General features: G+C 39.6%; 1 protein-coding gene across 2 annotated transcripts in view; it reads right to left on the reverse strand.

Annotated features, from left to right (window-relative positions):
• LOC146497705 (phosphatase and actin regulator 1-like) overlaps positions 1-18,057 on the reverse strand; it is a 51,391-nt gene that overhangs the window by 18,211 nt on the left and 15,123 nt on the right. The window contains exons 1-3 of one of the 2 annotated variants that reach the window (XM_085139250.1): positions 12,776-13,575; positions 9,779-9,943; positions 1,506-1,586 (exon numbers count right to left, since the gene is read on the reverse strand). In XM_085139250.1, the coding sequence (XP_084995376.1) occupies positions 1,506-1,586; positions 9,779-9,943; positions 12,776-13,061 (532 nt within the window). In that variant the 5' untranslated portion in view covers positions 13,062-13,575. Of the gene's footprint in view, positions 1-1,505; positions 1,587-9,778; positions 9,944-12,775; positions 13,576-18,057 lie in introns of those variants that run through there. The other variant, XM_085139251.1, reaches the window with a different exon arrangement.

Consider the following 18,057-nt stretch of genomic DNA (forward strand, 5'->3'; position numbering starts at 1 on the left):
GAACAGCAGCAGACAAGCAGTTTGACAGAACTTTTGAATTTTAATTCTTTTATAGTTCTCATCCATTTGATGTTTGTTTTTTGCATGATCACACTTAAAGGCTGACAGTGCAAGTCACAGTGCTGCTCACATATTTTCTGACTGCCAGTGCATTTATACAGCATGCCTCCCATATTCCCAAATTCCATCTTAGCTATGGAGTTTGTTTTTTTAAATAGAAAATCACAAGAACGTTTCACTCCTCTAATCTTTTTAACATTCAAAAAAATCCTCAAGGGGACTTGTTGTTATTTTTTTATTATTAACTAAATATAAACTAATAATTTGTTGTAGTTTATCAAGCTCTTTATTCAGGCATCATTTCTAGGCTTTCATTTTGAGGCCGGTGCTTTAGGAAGGATCTATGATACAGTACAGTAGCTTTCAACACTGTGATGGGAGATACTGAACCATTTAACATGTTCCATGTTTGGAGATGCTTTTCTGCACACCTTGGCTGTAATGAGTGGTTGTTTTAGTCACCACTGCTTAGTAGCTTCACCTGTCTTGTCTTTCTTCTTTTTCCATGAGTTGAGTTTATGCAATGTGTACTCATTCACTGTCACAGCATACAGTGTTTTCACATTTAGCTATTAAAATCAGTTTTTCAAAAAAATAATGAAAGCCAAAATCTTCCATAAACTGTATATAAAAGATGGACGTAGCTATTGTGACATCAGTCATTGGTTGATCAAGTCCCATCCTAATTAAGCCCTTTCATGACTGCCATCTTTATATTTTAAAACTGGGTTTGAGAAGTGGTAAACCTGAGGCCTACCAGGTAAGCATGGACCCAAAAGCATACAGTGTTTTGAATATCATGTGGTATTCAGTAACACATGAAACTAGCAATTATGATCTTGAACTTGTCAAAAAACTATTTACTATACTCACAGATCAAGTGATCAGTAGCACTGTTTTCTCACACTCTTGTATACAATTCTTTTTATTCCTCAGGGGGAAAAAAGGAGCAACCCACCCCCTTTGGGCCATTAGAAAGAAAAAAGGTTCAATGCATTGGCTTCACCTTTAAGGTCCAGAAGCTGTGTCTATCTTTTATATACAGGCTATCATTTTTTTCTTATCTGCTCTCCTCACATCTTGGCAAGAGTCAGCCGAGCTTCTCTGACTTTGTTTTTGATGTCCTGCGGCATCAAGCCCCCTGTTGTCTGATTCAAACATAATAAAATATATCTTTAGGTTGTGTAAAGCACATCAAATCCAGATCAAACGGGGTTTGTTTTTTTTTTAAAGCCACAAATTTTCTATAATGAAAGATTCTATCTCTTGAAGCTCTGTGCCAAATCTTGAAGAGTGCACACCAGAGGCTACTGATTAATAAGGAGATGAATAACTGAGGACCTTTCAGTTTGGTACACCACCGTTACCCTTCTTGTAATTTCTATTTAAATCTGAAACAGTTTCCATCTGTTAAATCAGAGAGAAACTGCAGAAAATCAGCTCACCTTTTTCAAAGATCTCCTTCAGCACTCCTCTCTTGATAAGCTCATCTCTGCTCTGTCGCATTGACATCTTCCTCTCCAAAGCTGATGTTGTAAAGAAAAGGAGTGCGATAAAGAGGTTTTAACACTGTAACTTGTCATTCAAAAAACTACGACCGTTATTTATTTGTTTAACCCAGGCTAAACAATTCACAACATGGATGTGGTCATGTGTTTCACAACATTTTTTTTTAAAGACGCATTCACATCAACCACTTTTGATGTAACATTTCCAAATGCCTAGAAATGTAATAAATAAGTAACAAACATCAAAATTACTAGCAATATGCTAACGAAAGTACAGTGATGCTAAAGCAACTCAGTTTCTCGTTTGCATCACAAGTCAAAGAAATATTTATTTACTTGCTTATTTGTTTCCTTTACTCAAAGTGTTCAGCAATCAGGAAAAAAAATGACCAAACATCTGGTCTAGCCAAAAAAAAAACAACAGGTTTTCTTTTTGTGTGAAATGGATATCAGTCACTATTGCATGCCTTTAGTTTTATCTTTATTACACAGATCCAGAGGCACTATCATGGACAAATCTAAGCAACTTCATTGGAGAAAACAGCAGAACTGAACCCTAGATTTTGCTGTAAAGATGATCAGTCGTCTCTGCTGAACAGTTAGAACAATTAGAAACTGTTCCCCGTTTAACACAGATAAAGGATAAAAAAAGATATTCCAGCAATGCTTCTCATAGTAATTCATTATGCAAAAGATGCCATGTCCCATAGCTACTGTTTGCTTCTATTTTTAGGCTTTGCGAGTTGAGGCACTTAAGATCAGTAGGCTGAACAAAAGCAGTAAAATACTAAAAAAAAAGAAGAAGAAAAGAAGTCGTTACTCATTTTAAAATCGAATCTTGCACAGAAGCTAATTAAGAACGTGAAATGAGGATGAGCAACAACAACAGTTGAGCACGCTGCACAGGAGACTCGTACACCCTGTACCTGGTATGAGTGCTTGACATATCAGAAGCCCTGACTTCTGAAATCAAAAATGTTCAGTGCTACTACATATTCAGAGCACATTGGACAAAAATACACTGGCATCTTGACCTCTCTATTCCTTGTACATCGTTCACAGCACATTACACTTTAAGCCCACTGCTCAAAATAAGTCAAAATCACTACGCTTCTTTTTGAGTTTCTCTATGGTACCAGATGTTTATCATCAATGCTTACTTCAAAAGCTTTCCAAAGCTTTTTGATCAGCCCTGAGCAAGGAATTAGTTAAAAAGTTAAACATATTTTTTGGGGAGCGAGCATACATGACCGAATATTCCCCAATATGCCACACTCCTTTACTTCAGCTGCCAAGTTGGCATATTGCAGTTTTTATCCTTTCATATGCTTAGTCCATAGCCTCGCCACGTGGGAATGTCAGCTCAACAATGAATGCAGGACTTGGAACAGAAGAGTGGATGTGGCCACAGGTTGTTAATTGGATTTTGGATGGGAATGTGAGTCCCTGGTTTACGCTCACATAGGCAGTACATTAACCATGAGTCAGGAGGTGATGGTCCACTGTTTCTTCCATTCTCAGATTAAGGAAAAAAGCAGCAGGATGGTGGTCTGAGCTATTTGGGGGGTGACGTTAGTTGATACCATCTTGTGCTCTAATGTTGAGGCCAAGCACATCAATACTTGATTACGTTTTCAAGCGTAACTCCTGTTCTCTCAGCCCACTAGTATGTGTTTAAGGCTTGCTGGGGCTGCACAGCACATGATGTGTGGCACTGACAATGATCAAATATGTAATAGATGTAGTCATTCTTAACCTTTCCTTAATTTAAAAACATCTGTATTTTGGGGTTTCTACAATCATCTCTAGCTGTTGGGTAACATGTGACTAATGAGCAGAGTACTCTACAAATTTAATCAAAAATAAAATATTTGCACATTACCAAGCAATTTCCATAAAACTCCCACAACCAACTTTAAGTTAGTGGTAACAACTGTACTGTGAAGTAATTAGATTATATATATATATATATATATATATATATATATACATACATACATACATACAGTGGGGCAAAAAAGTATTTAGTCAGCCACCGATTGTGCAAGTTCCCCCACTTAAAATGATGACAGAGGTCAGTAATTTGCACCAGAGGTACACTTCAACTGTGAGAGACAGAATGTGAAAAAAAAATCCATGAATTCACATGGTAGGATTTGTAAAGAATTTATTCGTAAATCAGGGTGGAAAATAAGTATTTGGTCAATAACAAAAATACAACTCAATACTTTGTAACATAACCTTTGTTGGTAATAACAGAGGTCAAACGTTTACTATAGGTCTTTACCAGGTTTGCACACACAGTAGCTGGTATTTTGGCCCATTCCTCCATGCAGATCTTCTCAAGAGCAGTGATGTTTTGGGGCTGTCGCCGAGCAACACGGACTTTCAACTCCCGCCACAGATTTTCTATGGGGTTGAGGTCTGGAGACTGGCTAGGCCACTCCAGGACTTTCAAATGCTTCTTACGGAGCCACTCCTTTGTTGCCCGGGCGGTGTGTTTTGGATCATTGTCATGTTGGAAGACCCAGCCTCGTTTCATCTTCAAAGTTCTCACTGATGGAAGGAGGTTTTGGCTCAAAATCTCACGATACTTGGCCCCATTCATTCTGTCCTTAACACGGATCAGTTGTCCTGTCCCCTTGGCAGAAAAACAGCCCCATAGCATGATGTTTCCACCCCCATGCTTCACAGTAGGTATGGTGTTCTTGGGATGCAACTCAGTATTCTTCTTCCTCCAAACACGACGAGTTGGGTTTATACCAAAAAGTTCTACTTTGGTTTCATCTGACCACGTGACATTCTCCCAATCCTCTGCTGTATCATCCATGTGCTCTCTGGCAAACTTCAGACGGGCCTGGACATGCACTGGCTTCAGCAGCGGAACACGTCTGGCACTGCGGGATTTGATTCCCTGCCGTTGTAGTGTGTTACTGATGGTGACCTTTGTTACTTTGGTCCCAGCTCTCTGCAGGTCATTCACCAGGTCCCCCCGTGTGGTTCTGGGATCTTTGCTCACCGTTCTCATGATCATTTTGACCCCACGGGATGAGATCTTGCGTGGAGCCCCAGATCGAGGGAGATTATCAGTGGTCTTGTATGTCTTCCATTTTCTGATGATTGCTCCCACAGTTGATTTTTTCACACCAAGCTGCTTGCCTATTGTAGATTCACTCTTCCCAGTCTGGTGCAGGTCTACAATTCTTTTCCTGGTGTCCTTCGAAAGCTCTTTGGTCTTGGCCATGGCGGAGTTTGGAGTCTGACTGGTTGAGGCTGTGGACAGGTGTCTTTTATACAGATGATGAGGTCAAACAGGTGCCATTCATACAGGTAACGAGTGGGGGACAGAAAAGCTTCTTACAGAAGACGTTACAGGTCTGTGAGAGCCAGGGATTTTCCTTGTTTGAGGTGACCAAATACTTATTTTCCACCCTGATTCACGAATAAATTCTTTACAAATCCTACCATGTGAATTCATGGATTTTTTTTTCACATTCTGTCTCTCACAGTTGAAGTGTACCTCTGGTGCAAATTACTGACCTCTGTCATCATTTTAAGTGGGGGAACTTGCACAATCGGTGGCTGACTAAATACTTTTTTGCCCCACTGTATCTTGGAAAGTTAATACCTTTGCCAGACATTTGCCTCTGCCAGATCTAATAATAAAAGATAATAGGTTTTACAATGCAGTCGCTAAAAGCTTTCTCCTTAAAACTTTCAAAACTCTTGCATTGCAGTTTAACTTAGACTTTGAAATCCCCATCACGAGTCATTATTCTTTAGTCTTTTGTTTAACAGAGCAAACATTCAAATGAAACTCTAACCCTAACCCTTCTAAAGAAGTACAGCACCAATTTGTTGCCAGAGTGGGGAAACCTGGGTTTAAAGGTCATTACTACGCCAGTTGTTTCATCCAAAACGAACAGCAATTACTCAGAGCTTTATGACATAAGAGCTCTTCTGCGGGATGCACACAGTTATGCAATACCATTAACTCAAAAGCCTTAATGAGGATATTATGTCTTCAGACTTGACAGGCGGCAAATGTTTGCGAAACAAAAGTGGAAGCTGGTAAAATTAAAGTGGACACGTGCAGAACGTGTGCCGAGCATGAAGTAAGGAGATGAAACTCTGGCCAGCCTCGCAAACCCCCCTAAAACCCCCCACTCTGTTTAATATTTAATCAGCACATTATTAGTGTGCAAGAAGTGGAATTTCATGTTCATTTCATCAGGAAGGTCCTAGGGGACACACACACGCGCAATTGTGTGTGTGTGTTTAGTGTCTGTTTAGTGGGAAAAAATGCCACTCCCTCAAAATACCTGACTTTGATACAGAGTGCTATTGACTTGAACACCAGAGTAGTTGTCATCACTTGTCAATTTGTAACAATGCTTATTATATAAGTTTAGTGTGCAGCTGAGGTACTCAAGTTAAAAGCATCAAATAGGATGCACTCTTATCACTACCAAAGGGTACAAAGCAAACCTCCATATCAGTATATTAGAATCTGCAGTAGCCTTCAAAATCACCTTGAATATCAACCAAGTTCTATTTTAAAAGTCTACCATAGCCCAAAGTGTTATCATGGGCCAACACTCCAACCACTCAATCTGTACCAAGATGAGAAGATTAGACACTCATTGGGGAGACTCAGCTGAGAGCATATTAAATGAAACTGGCATATCTAAGTTCAGCCTCTACTGATCTGAGAACACTACATTTAGTTTTTTAGAAAGAAAAAAAAAAAGAAAAGAAAAAAAAAGTAAATTCCACTGCGAAGTGACCCAGATAGTCAGAACACATCCTACAAACCCTGAGGCACAGTAGCTTAAAGTGGAGTCTTTTACTGAGGCGTTTCTCTCAGTCTGACGCTCACAAAAAACTGTAATAAAACTTTGATGGTGTCTTCTATCAATGAGGAACTCAAGCGTTAAACCTCAGACCTCAGAGGCTTGAGTATGGCTAAAATACACTTTATAAAGGACACAACAGGCATGCAATAGGCAATCAACTTCTCCCTTCATACAGTGCACAATGGACACGTATGAAATATATCCTTTTTGTTAAAAATCATGCGAACATCCAGCATGAGTAGTGCAATTGGATGACTGCTGTTCATAGGGAAATGTGCTAATTAGATTAAAAATAGACTCCCTGATAACATCAGACTACAGCATGCATGTTCTTTTGATAAATCTCTTCTCGCTAAGATCTCTTCCTGATACAAGCTGGCTGTAAAAATTTACCAAGCACAATAAGACAGCATGATAAGACATCCAGCTGTCAGATGCTTCTCCTCCCTCATTCCTTCCTGAGGTAAAGAGTGCAGCCTCCCAGAGCTGGCCTTCATCTGCTTAAGATCACAACACGTTCATAATCCTCTACTGTGCTCAGTGTCCAATTATCCATGACAACATCTTCCTGCCCAGTGGCTGGTCTACTCCCTATTGATACAGGAGTTGTAATCAACAATAAGGTAAGCACAGACTACTTCAGACACAAAAGACAAACAAGGACCATCTAAGGCCAAGATCATAGCAATGCAACTATAACCATTGCACGTTTTTGCTGATTGCTTAAGCAACAGACAAATACTCTAATACTCTTGCAGACAAATGCAGTTTTCAGCTATTAATGATAGTGTACTAAAACAAGTCAATAGCTGGTCATAGCATGTGGCAGCAGTGTTCTTATACCTGCTGACAACAGGTCAGTAATAAAATACTGTCATGTTGGCATGGCTAATTAAATGAGGGCAAGTACACAACACAGTTTCCTTGATAAGGTGAAAAATTATTCCTTTAAACACAAACTTGCTAATGGTTATACTGCACAGAGTCTTTCTCGGAATCGGTCTGAAAAGAGCAAACTATTTAAAAAAGTGATCTGTTTCACTTAGGTTTTACTGACCTTTTATTGTTTCTGCCCAAATTTGAAATAAACTTCATGCCATACTTGTTCAGTCTTCTTCTAATGTACAGCAGTGAACTTCAGCATTTCCCATGCCAAATAAGCTGTACAGACTAAGATGTAGCTCTCGAGTTTTTTGCCGTTTTTCTAAGCATGGTGTGATCTTGGGGTGAATTTTCCTGGACATTCAATCCTTGGAAGATTGTGGCACTGTGTGAACTCACACCTGCTCCAGTTGTGCAAACGACCAAAACCCATGTTTTTATACAGGTGCTCACACTTACTGATAATCACCTAATAAAGCGCATTAGATTAGAAGAACCTGGCTACTAACCTGCTACTCAACCTACTTAATTCCAGTGGAAGCGCTAACTTTTCATATGACTGCATAAAGGCTTATAAAAACTTTTCTTTTTTTTTCATTTTCCTTACATAATTGTACTTCACAGTCATGGCTGAAGTTCAATACATGGCTGGCCACGAGAACAATGTTTGTGTGCAGCGAGCCATAGGAAATAATACAGAGCAGAGTGATGTCGTTGTCATGTTGTATGTGAAGCGCCAAGAAAATGTTACCTTTTCTAAATAAAACTTTTTTCTTGGATATTTTTTAATTCTCAATGAAGCAATAATCCATTTTCAGTAAATACAGGATTCCTCTGCACCATACAGTTAACCTACTTTCCTCAAGCTTAGCAGAATTTCTCATCTAGTGACTATACTAAGACAAAATACCAGCCATTGGGCCTTCTCTAAAATACGTCTAATGACTTATTAATCATTCTCTGACCATAAGATTGATGATTGTGAACACCTGGTGCAAACTTGCACCACGATGTGCCACTGGAACACATTGTTATTGTCATTAAAACTCTTCAATGATTCATGGTGTATAATTCTTTTCATTAATGTTAACCTGGAAACACTTGTAATTATCTTAATAAAAACCAAATGTGCATTTCAATAATAAGGACGTGACCCTGTGAGTTTTCTTAGACGCTCTCTTGCTACAGTTAAAAATCCTTCTGCCAGCTCCTGTCATTTCAATTTATTGCACAATCGCACGCTTGTGGCTTCAATTCTACCACTGCCAGTTGCAGAAGTTCAGGCCACATTCCACTTATTTGGAACTTTCAGAGTTAGATTCACGCTAAAAAAGGATGAGACAGAGCTGTGGTCTCTCTGAGGCCAATGTGCCTGCCTGAGCATCGAAGTCTCTTGTGAGACTGCGTACCACCTGTAACTTAACAAGGTGATCATCAGTGGTATGGCAGCTCAAAAATGCCCATCAAAAAGAATTGAATAGAACAATAGTAGCAACAGCATTATTTGGGGACAGAAGCATTATGCACACAAAACAAGTGGATAACAAAAGCAATGAAAAGCGGCATTTCTCTCAGCTCCACTCAGCATTACCACCATTGAAACAGAAATCATCTTTTGTTGGCTCAGCTTTTGATTACTGTCCTTAACCACAACAAGAGAGATGCTATTATCACAGGGCTGACATGACTGTACCAGTGAACAGACAGAATCTCTGTGGCTGTGTTATCAAGTACACACTTCAAAAATACAGTTTTTTTTTTAAGTATTAAACAACTCAAAGGCAGCTACAGTTAAAAAAAAAAAGAAAAAAAGTCAAGCACACATCTTGTACAGCTGACGAAAAGAGGTCGCAAAAATTAAAACGGTCAAGACTCAAACAGCAGCCAAAGAAACCATGAGCAAACCCGACAGATACTGAATCATTCAGCAAACTCACACCAGAAAATGTTAATTGAATAATGTTACTAAATGAGAACATCCTGTTCTGTTCACACTGGATTTAGCTCCCGTCCATAAAAGCAGGGACGCTTCTTCGAGCCTGGGAGCTACAGTCTGACAAAGTGCCTCCTTTCCAAGAGGCTGACAGAAAAATTCAGGATGTGTCAGTCGAGGAAAATAAATACAGCCGGATCTGAAGAGACCACGTCCTTCACTCGACCCTGACAGCACTGAGCTGAAAGATCAAAGCAACTCTAAAGAGACCTCAAAACATGAAACTCCAGCGCTACACTGAATCAATTTGCTGCATTGTGACTCACCCTGGAGACTGAAAAACTTAATCAATTTTTCTTTTGACCAAAGGATATGCATTGATTTCCCTCCCTCCTCCCTCCCTCCCTCCCCCCCCCCACCCCACCCCCCCCCCCCCCCAAAAAAAAAGGAAACCACACAGGGTACAGTCTTTACAAGTATTGGAGTTATTATACTTGTGTCACTATTATGCGGATAAATTATGAAAAGATGTGATGTACCAGCTGATGTCTGCTTGAACTTCTCGCTCTTCTTCTTTCTCCATTTCCAGGGCTTGAGGAGCCGCCCCAGAGTTGCAAACTTGCTCCGCCGACGGATGGGTGGAGTGTGGGTACCGGAGACCAAGGACTCCGAGCGCATGGCGGCAAGCCTCTCTACTTCCTCCGCTGTAAGGGGGAGAGAAAACAAAACAAAACAGATTTAGTTTAGGTGAGGATCCAGAGGAGGTGATGGATAGTCTGGATGATAACTAAAGGCAGCAAACACTTTTGTTTTTTAATATCCAAGCAGGAATAATCTGTGCCAAGCAGCCTCCAGAATTCAGCGCTAACTAGATGAGGCTGAATAAGAGCATAAACAAACCTGCACATCATATGGCATTATGCAGGATTTGCTCTGGGTCTAAACAGTTCTAGGCTGTAGACTGACTGATGAGCACCTCATTAAGGGGGAATCTTTCAGCTCTTCATCAAATATTCACGAGGCCCGGCCCTATAATCTTTTAAGTACTGTTTGACTTCAGAAGCAAAGAATGTTAAGTAATTTGCTCAAACACAAAATATTACATGAAGAAATAACTGCGAATGCAAACGGCTACAAACAGCACTTAAAATGTAACACCGAGAGGAAAGCTGGCTGCTGGATAAGAATACAAAAGGCGGATGATTAATAACGAAGGGGACTCGAGCTGAAAATCTGACTTAAACCTACTTGGCAGCTTGTGAGATTTAAAAAAAAAGAAAAGAAAAAAGAATTATGCAATGCCAAAAAGCTCTTCTCTCTTCTCCTTACTTTAAAACTTAATCTTTAAACTTAGTCTTTTATGTAGTCAAAAAAACATTTAATCAGAATAGCAAAATATCTCAAATGCAACTGCATGCAAGAACAGCTGATTAGTCAGGACAACGCATGTTTTTAAGCTGCATTTCATCATCTGCATGCATCTTAGCAGCAAGTGATCAGCTCGCCTTGGTTGTTTAAATTAATCATCTCTGCACTTATAATTGCCAAAATACATCATTACGGAATGATAAATGTGCAGACTTTTCAAATCAGCTTGCACATGCACCCATACAGAAACTACACAATCTTGCAGCGAGAGCGATTAAGACAAACAATAAACAGACGTTTTTTTTATTAGAATGAACAGCATCGCTTGGGAATGCCTTAGAATTCTCTCAAAACTCTTAGAAGCTATTAAAAAGATGACACAAATCACCTTTAAAGTATCTTATGAGCACGCAATAGAAGCAAACAGAAAAACTCAAAAACCACCAAAGAAAACCCCTAAAATCAGCAGTGTTAAAAGTCCAGAGCCTGGACGCACGAGGTGACCCTCTAGCACATCGTGTCACGTCTGTTGTCAATGTCACCCCGTCGCATCAGATCATCAGCCGTGACATGCAGTCATGGAATCTGAGGGTGTTTGTTTGTTTGTTTATTCTTTTAATAATTGCATCACTTTTGCAATGTTTGCCAACACAGACATACCGCTTAACAGGACAGCCGCCTCCCTGGGGCAATGAGACAGTAAATAAATGTGGCGATAATGCAGTGCTGAAATCAGTCCCACGGACCATTATTTGAATGCTCTGCAGCATCCTTGGAAATCCTGCCACCACAGCACTCTATAAATAACCCAGCAGTCAGTGTTAATTGAATCCAGGATAGATTCAAATGGTTTTATTAGCAGCCTAAAGGCCAGATAGAGACAGGAAGACAACGAGCTCTAAGTTGAGCCACATCCAGGAGCCAAGTAACAAGCTGCTGTACTGTATGACAGAGAGAGTGGCAGTAATGACTCACTATTAGCAACTTCAGTGCTTAAGGCATTGCTTCATAACATTAAACACTACTTAGTGTTAAGTACCACAACCTTAACTCAAAAAGGAGTATGGGTTTGAAAAAAAATTAAAAAAAATAAAATAATAATAAAATAATAAAGTAAGTATATATATATATATATATATATATATATATATATATATATATATATATATATATATATATATATACTTACTTACTTTATTTTTATTATAATTATTTTTTAAATGCACACAATAGAAACTGCAGTAAAGCAGTTGGGCCTTCCTGTGAAGATGAAACCTCTGGATACTATCTCCCCACAGGTGTGGGTATCTCAGTGTGCACTCAAAAGCCCTCTTATCCCAAAATACAGTGTTTACTACCAGATATTTTTCTCTTTTTTTATGTTGTTGTGCTGAACTATTTAAAACCAGTACACAAAGAATCAAAGTCTACACTGTAAATGTGTGATGATGCAATTGTAATTGTGAGAAAATCCTAAAATCTGCACAAGAAAAAATAAGGAAATCCTCTTCCAAGTGTCCAAATTCATTGGAATTTTCCTCTTTTCTTTCTCTTCTTGACATTAGTCTGATTGCACGGCAGAATCCTTATAACCTACATTCTCCACCACTGTAACACGAGCAACTGATGCTGCTGGTTTTAATTAACAACACTTTTTTGCATGCCAAGATGGCTGAGTGATGATGTAATGACACCTAAGTGGGGGGAAAAATAGGCTTTGTGCAAACAGCCTGCACAGCTACGTGCGAGAGGTTAATACTGAGATCTAATGACAATTAAAAAACAAAAGACGCAGCGTATTTTTGCGGTCAAACGACAATTAACACTTCAAAATATGAGCAGCCCAACCCTGTAAGAAGTTCTGATCCAGTCAGAGGCAGTTTCCACAGCAGCAACAGTGATTCACTCTCCTTCAGGAGAGTGGTGTCATTTCAATGCACATCGACACTAAAATAATATATTCTGTCCCTCGAGGGGAAAAAAACACTATCCTCAACTGTATCCTCACACAGCCTGCTTATCAAATCGCATATTAAAAAAAAAACAAAAAACAAAACAAAACAAAAAACAGAAGCAACGTAGCCATCTTCAGATGTGTGCATCCTGGATGGTAACAGCTACCGCAAACCTACTATGGGCGAAACCACACAAGGTTTGAGCCTACTCACCGTCCTGCGTGTCGTTTCCGCGGCTGCAATTGCTGCAAATGTGCTTTATCTCTTTCCCGATATGACAGTGGATCGTAAAAGGCATGGTGTTGTTGTTGTTATTGTGCGGATGCTGGCCGTGCCCCTTCTTGTTGTTCAGAGACATTATTTTGACCAAGCTGAACGCCTTTTTCTTAGGTTTCTCCACCGCCACGGGCGTGTTTTCTCGGCATCCCGTGGTAAACCAAGTGCCGTGCATGATGGTGGGCGCAGGATCCACGCTCGGGTAATTGGCCGTCTTGAACATCGGGAAGCGAAAACGGAGCGGTGCTTTAAACGGAGCGGCGTTACTACGTTGTGGGTTTAAATTAAAGGGCCATCTATCGAGTCCTACCTGACCTACTACAGCAGCTTCTAAGTATTTGGTCGCTTGTCTCTTCGGTAATCCCACACCTTTACCTGAGATCCCAAAATGTGCAGCCTACTTGGTTGCGCAACGCAGAAGTCGCTGCTGCTGAGAGAGAGGGGGGGGAAAAATCTGCTGCCAAATCCAAGAGAGCTAATAATAAAACCGAGGCTGAATGGCAGTGACTACCTTTCACTCCCAGTGCTGTAGACTGCAGTCGGTTGTGGCTAATCCACGATTAGAGGAGCTGAGGAGTGAGTGCCTGTGATTGGCTGCTAGGTACGCGCTTCTAATAGGCCAGCCTGGACGCAGGAAAAGTTGCTCCTCCATCCACAAGATCACAGTTAACTGTTTCTTCTGTTATTAAGCTGCCTAATATGACAGTGCCATTTGAAGCAGCCGCAAAAACCACAACACAAACTAAGTAACACATCTAAGCATATTAAGTATAAAACAGTTTGTTTGTGCTGTGTGTTTGGGTGAGATGGACATATTGATTTTATACTGAGAAGATCTCAAACGTATTTAATCAAAATATTATTAGAATTACTTCACAAACTGAGATGACTGGAATAGTAATGGGTCCAAACACTTAGACGGGTGAGTGAATGTTAGACACAGTGATTCAAATGATAACAATGCTACTGATTCCCATAGTCAGTGCATCCCACAGCTATGGAGAACTTTGTAAAACACAACAATATATATACACACAGTAGATGATGTCATCAAATGTAATAGCTTAAAAGCCATGCTGACATCATTCAGCTTAGAGAGCTTCCGATATTAAATACATAGTGAAACAATGGAACGTAACAAACCATGCAAATTAAGCACTTTAAGGCTGCTTCCATCACACCTATGTGCACACTTGCTGAAGGGCAGCAAAGATGACTGTAGAAAAAACCCCAACACCGATCTAATGCGGGCATGATACCAGACAAGTGCTGAGAGGTCAAATGAAAGAAACAAACAAAGGGAGTTTAATCGGTGATCTGAAAGCAGAATGAGAGGGCTCAAGCTGAAGAAAAGAGGCATTATAATACCCTTTCTTCAAATCACAAATTCCAAATAGCTATGCCCTTGATCCCCAAAGTTACTGTTCACATTCTGGAATAATTGATAGTATTAACGGGCGGTTAATAAGCCTTTAATTGTGGAAAAGATAACAGGAACCCCACGGCATTTCCAAACATGTTTCAAAGCAGCGCATGGTTGTGAAGCTGGGGTGGGGTGGGGGGTATCTTTGATGTTCCTTCAATGAGCTGCAGCTTATTCCACTGACATCAAAGCGCTCTCTGAAATGAGGGACAGAGTCACGCAGATTTACTCACACCACGGTGCAATGCAGTAGTTGCTCTTAGTTGCCTCTCTTTGGTGCAAAGTTTGTTTGCACTGATATGTGTTAAACTTTAGGACCCCATGAAGCAGAGTTTTGCTTTTTTAATATACAAAACATTTTGCAACAAAGAGTCAGGGTTTAGCAGATAACAGGGACAAAATTATCTCCCTTACTATGCAAGGAAGATAACATTGCACCAAAGTGTGATTCTGTACAGTACATGCGTGCTGGCTATAGAACGAGGAGCAACAGCCCTGATAGACTCAAGAAACCTGTGTTGCTTTCTTCCTGTGCCGGCCTGATAACAGCACTCACTCTGTTTACTGCCACCCAGCCAAATAATTCTGATAGAGGAACACAAAATGCGCTTTAATCAACAGTGATGTGTGCCAAGACTCATGCATGCTAGCCTGTGTAATTCATCCTCAGCTTTTGTCTTACAAGAGACAAATCAAAGGCAGGCTATATGTCGGCTGCAAGGAAAGAATAATGTGTGTCAGTGTTGTTATGTAACTACTGTGTGACGCAGTGTTGGTCAGGGCTTCATATGACTCACTTTTAATCAGCTGACCACAGTTCATGCCTTTTGTGACGGGGTTGTGTTTTTGCTATCTTTCATGAGTTTTTGTTGTTTAAATGTTTGATTTTTTTCACTTGTTTCATTTCACTGGTCGCTGTCTATGATAACTCTAGTTATGGATCTTGGGTATGCATTGGCTCCATAGTTATATTCAGCTTATTGGGACTTGTTCTTGCATAACCCCACTAGTGTTAGCAGTGACGTTCAATAAAAATGACACACCACGTTGCTTACTGTTCATTCCTTTAACTGAACCACAACCATAGGGTTTTAATTCTTTTTTTATTTTTTATTTGGCTTCCATCCATCCATTCATTCAACCGCTTATCCAGTTCAGGGTCACGAGGAGCAGAAGCCTATCCTAGCTGCCATAGGACACTAACACAGTGTTCCATGCATTCCAGCATAAATCTCCAAGATGACTGTGAGTCTTAAAAGAAAAAGACTTTCATGTTGATGACAACATACCTGACACTTGTCACAAACTCTCACAATAAACTTCAACTGTCAGAATAAGCTCAGGTACAGCTGCTGAGAAGTGTCTGCCAGTCTATTCCGACTCATGCTCCTTCTGATAGAAATGCTGGCTCACAGCACTGTTTGCCAAGGAGTTTCAGTAAATATTAGTTATCTGCTTTTTTTCCCCCAAAAAAACTTGTGAGGCTGTGTAAAATGTAAACAACATCAGAATGCAACACTTTGCAAATCATTCAAACACTATTTATAACTGACAATGCAAGGTACAAAACCAACATATCAGATGTTTAAAGTGAAAAATATCATTGTTTTTGGGAAGAATATGAGCTCATTTTGAATTTAATGCTAGCAACCCTCAAACAAATGGTACAGTGGCAGCCAAACACTAATTTTCAACCTAGATCTTGTGTAATTTGGCATAGCATGGCCTTATCTCCCTGTTTCCCTTTCTCAAGAATGGTTTCTTGACAGCGATCCTTTCCCTGAGACCATTTCTGAGCAGCTTCAGTGAACAGTAGATGGATCAACTGAAGGTCCAGATGTATCTCTCAGATCCTGTGTCAGGTATTTGCTGGATTTATTCCTGTTTCTTACGATATGACTTTTTGATACTGTTCATCTGCTATAGATAGTTTTCAGGCCTTCCAATTCTTCTTTTGTCCTCCACGTGTCCAGTTTTTGCCAATTTGAAAAATATATATATATATAATTTATAGACACACAGCACACATGCAAGTTTTCAGCTAATATGTCTTTGGGAGTCACCTTGTTGGTACAACCTTTTTTCTGTGGAAATCACAGCTAATGCTTCATCAGGGTTGAAGGGGAGAGGGTCAATCTGGCTTGTTAAAAAAGCCAGCACCTGTGAATGTATGGACAAAATGACAGGGATAAGGTGCACATCATGAATGCTAAACAGCTAAACAAGTCCTTCTTATTGCAACTGGACACAACCTGTCCTGCAGTCCAGACCTCTGAGCCACTGAAAAAGCTTCGGCCCAAAGAACATTGCAAAGGATATCTTGAAGCGTTGAGCAGCTGAAACCCTACTTCAAGCAAGAATAGGAACATTTTGCTTTCTAAACATCATTGGTCTCCTTGGTTCTTTCACGCTTTTCATGCTTTTTTTCGAACTTTTGTTTCATTTTGTTTTAAAGAAGACCACAGAGATAAACATACCCCAAACTATTTTTAACCATAGTGCTGGTATTAATTTCACATTGATTTAATATTTTTTCAGGATTATAAAATTTCAAAATGTAATAGAGCAAAAACACAGTATTTTTGCACTCCTAACTATTTTTTAGAAGTACAACCTCACTTTAAAAAAATTATGTTTCTATAACACTTTCTACAAGATGTATAAATTGTTAAGTTGCTATTTTTTTCCCTCAAGACAGAGTTTTGTGACTCTGTTTATTTCATATTTTGGATTCTGGTTCAAACTGGTTTCCATGGCTGCTTTGCAGATTTTAGGCTAAACAATCTTACAACTTCCGACTGAGCAGCCTGTCACTACAAATCTGCTGTTCCCATTCTCTGCGTATCTCTCTGTCTCTTCCCATCTGTCATTCTCTCACTGCATTATTATCTGCCTCGCTCACTCATAGTAAGACAGCACCACATTTCCTTGACACAATCTAGAAGATAAGATGGTAAAAGTGCAGCGCTTTGCCTTTTGCACATTTTTTAAAAAAATTTGCCACCGGGAAAATGTGAAGGATTTTATGGAACCGAATCTCAACTCTTTTATGAAGTTCCTGGCTCCACCTTCAGAATTAAGCCATATCTTTTTTCTCGCAGGCAACAGAGTAATGTGACATGATTATGTAAAAATCCACAGACTGCAACATGTGTGAAACAATGTTAATTTATTTAAAACACGAGCACTTGTTATTTTGTTTGTTTTTGTAATAATTGTGCAGATCCGCACACATACTAACCAGCTCAGCCACTTAAGCCGACAGAAGTGTTCATAGAAGTGGTCACTAAGTGTCAGGGATTGTGATATCATGCCTGTAACTACCCTCTAGTAAACTGAAAATAAAAAGCTGCTTACTTCTCATTTCTGTCATATTTCATTTCCCTTCTTGTCTTGTTTATCATGCAATGTCTCCATAATCTTTCTTTATTGTTAATTAAACTGATAAGTTTTGAATGAAAGGTGCTGCCAGGATATGCTACATGTGGTAGGTGAAGTTAAATATAATTTACTCACTTGCATAAACTTAACAAAAGCAGCTGGGTAATTGCTTAAATATGAGTATTACTCACAGTGAAAAAGACTTTAGAAAAGTACATGCAGGTGTTACATTCTGCACTGTGTTGACACTGCAATCTGCTAGAAAACAAAAACAGAAGAACCTAAAATGAAATCATTGCAGTAGGAGGCATCCACTGCAGAGCTGCCCAGCGTTTTCCATGCAATAGTCTTTGCAATGCTGCCATCTAGTGGGGTCAGTTGGCATTTTGCCAACTCTAAATTCAAAGCACAAAAA

Source organism: Neolamprologus multifasciatus, chromosome 18 (genome assembly GCF_963576455.1).
Source record: "Neolamprologus multifasciatus chromosome 18, fNeoMul1.2, whole genome shotgun sequence".
In the NCBI taxonomy this organism is placed as follows: Eukaryota; Metazoa; Chordata; class Actinopteri; order Cichliformes; family Cichlidae; genus Neolamprologus; species Neolamprologus multifasciatus.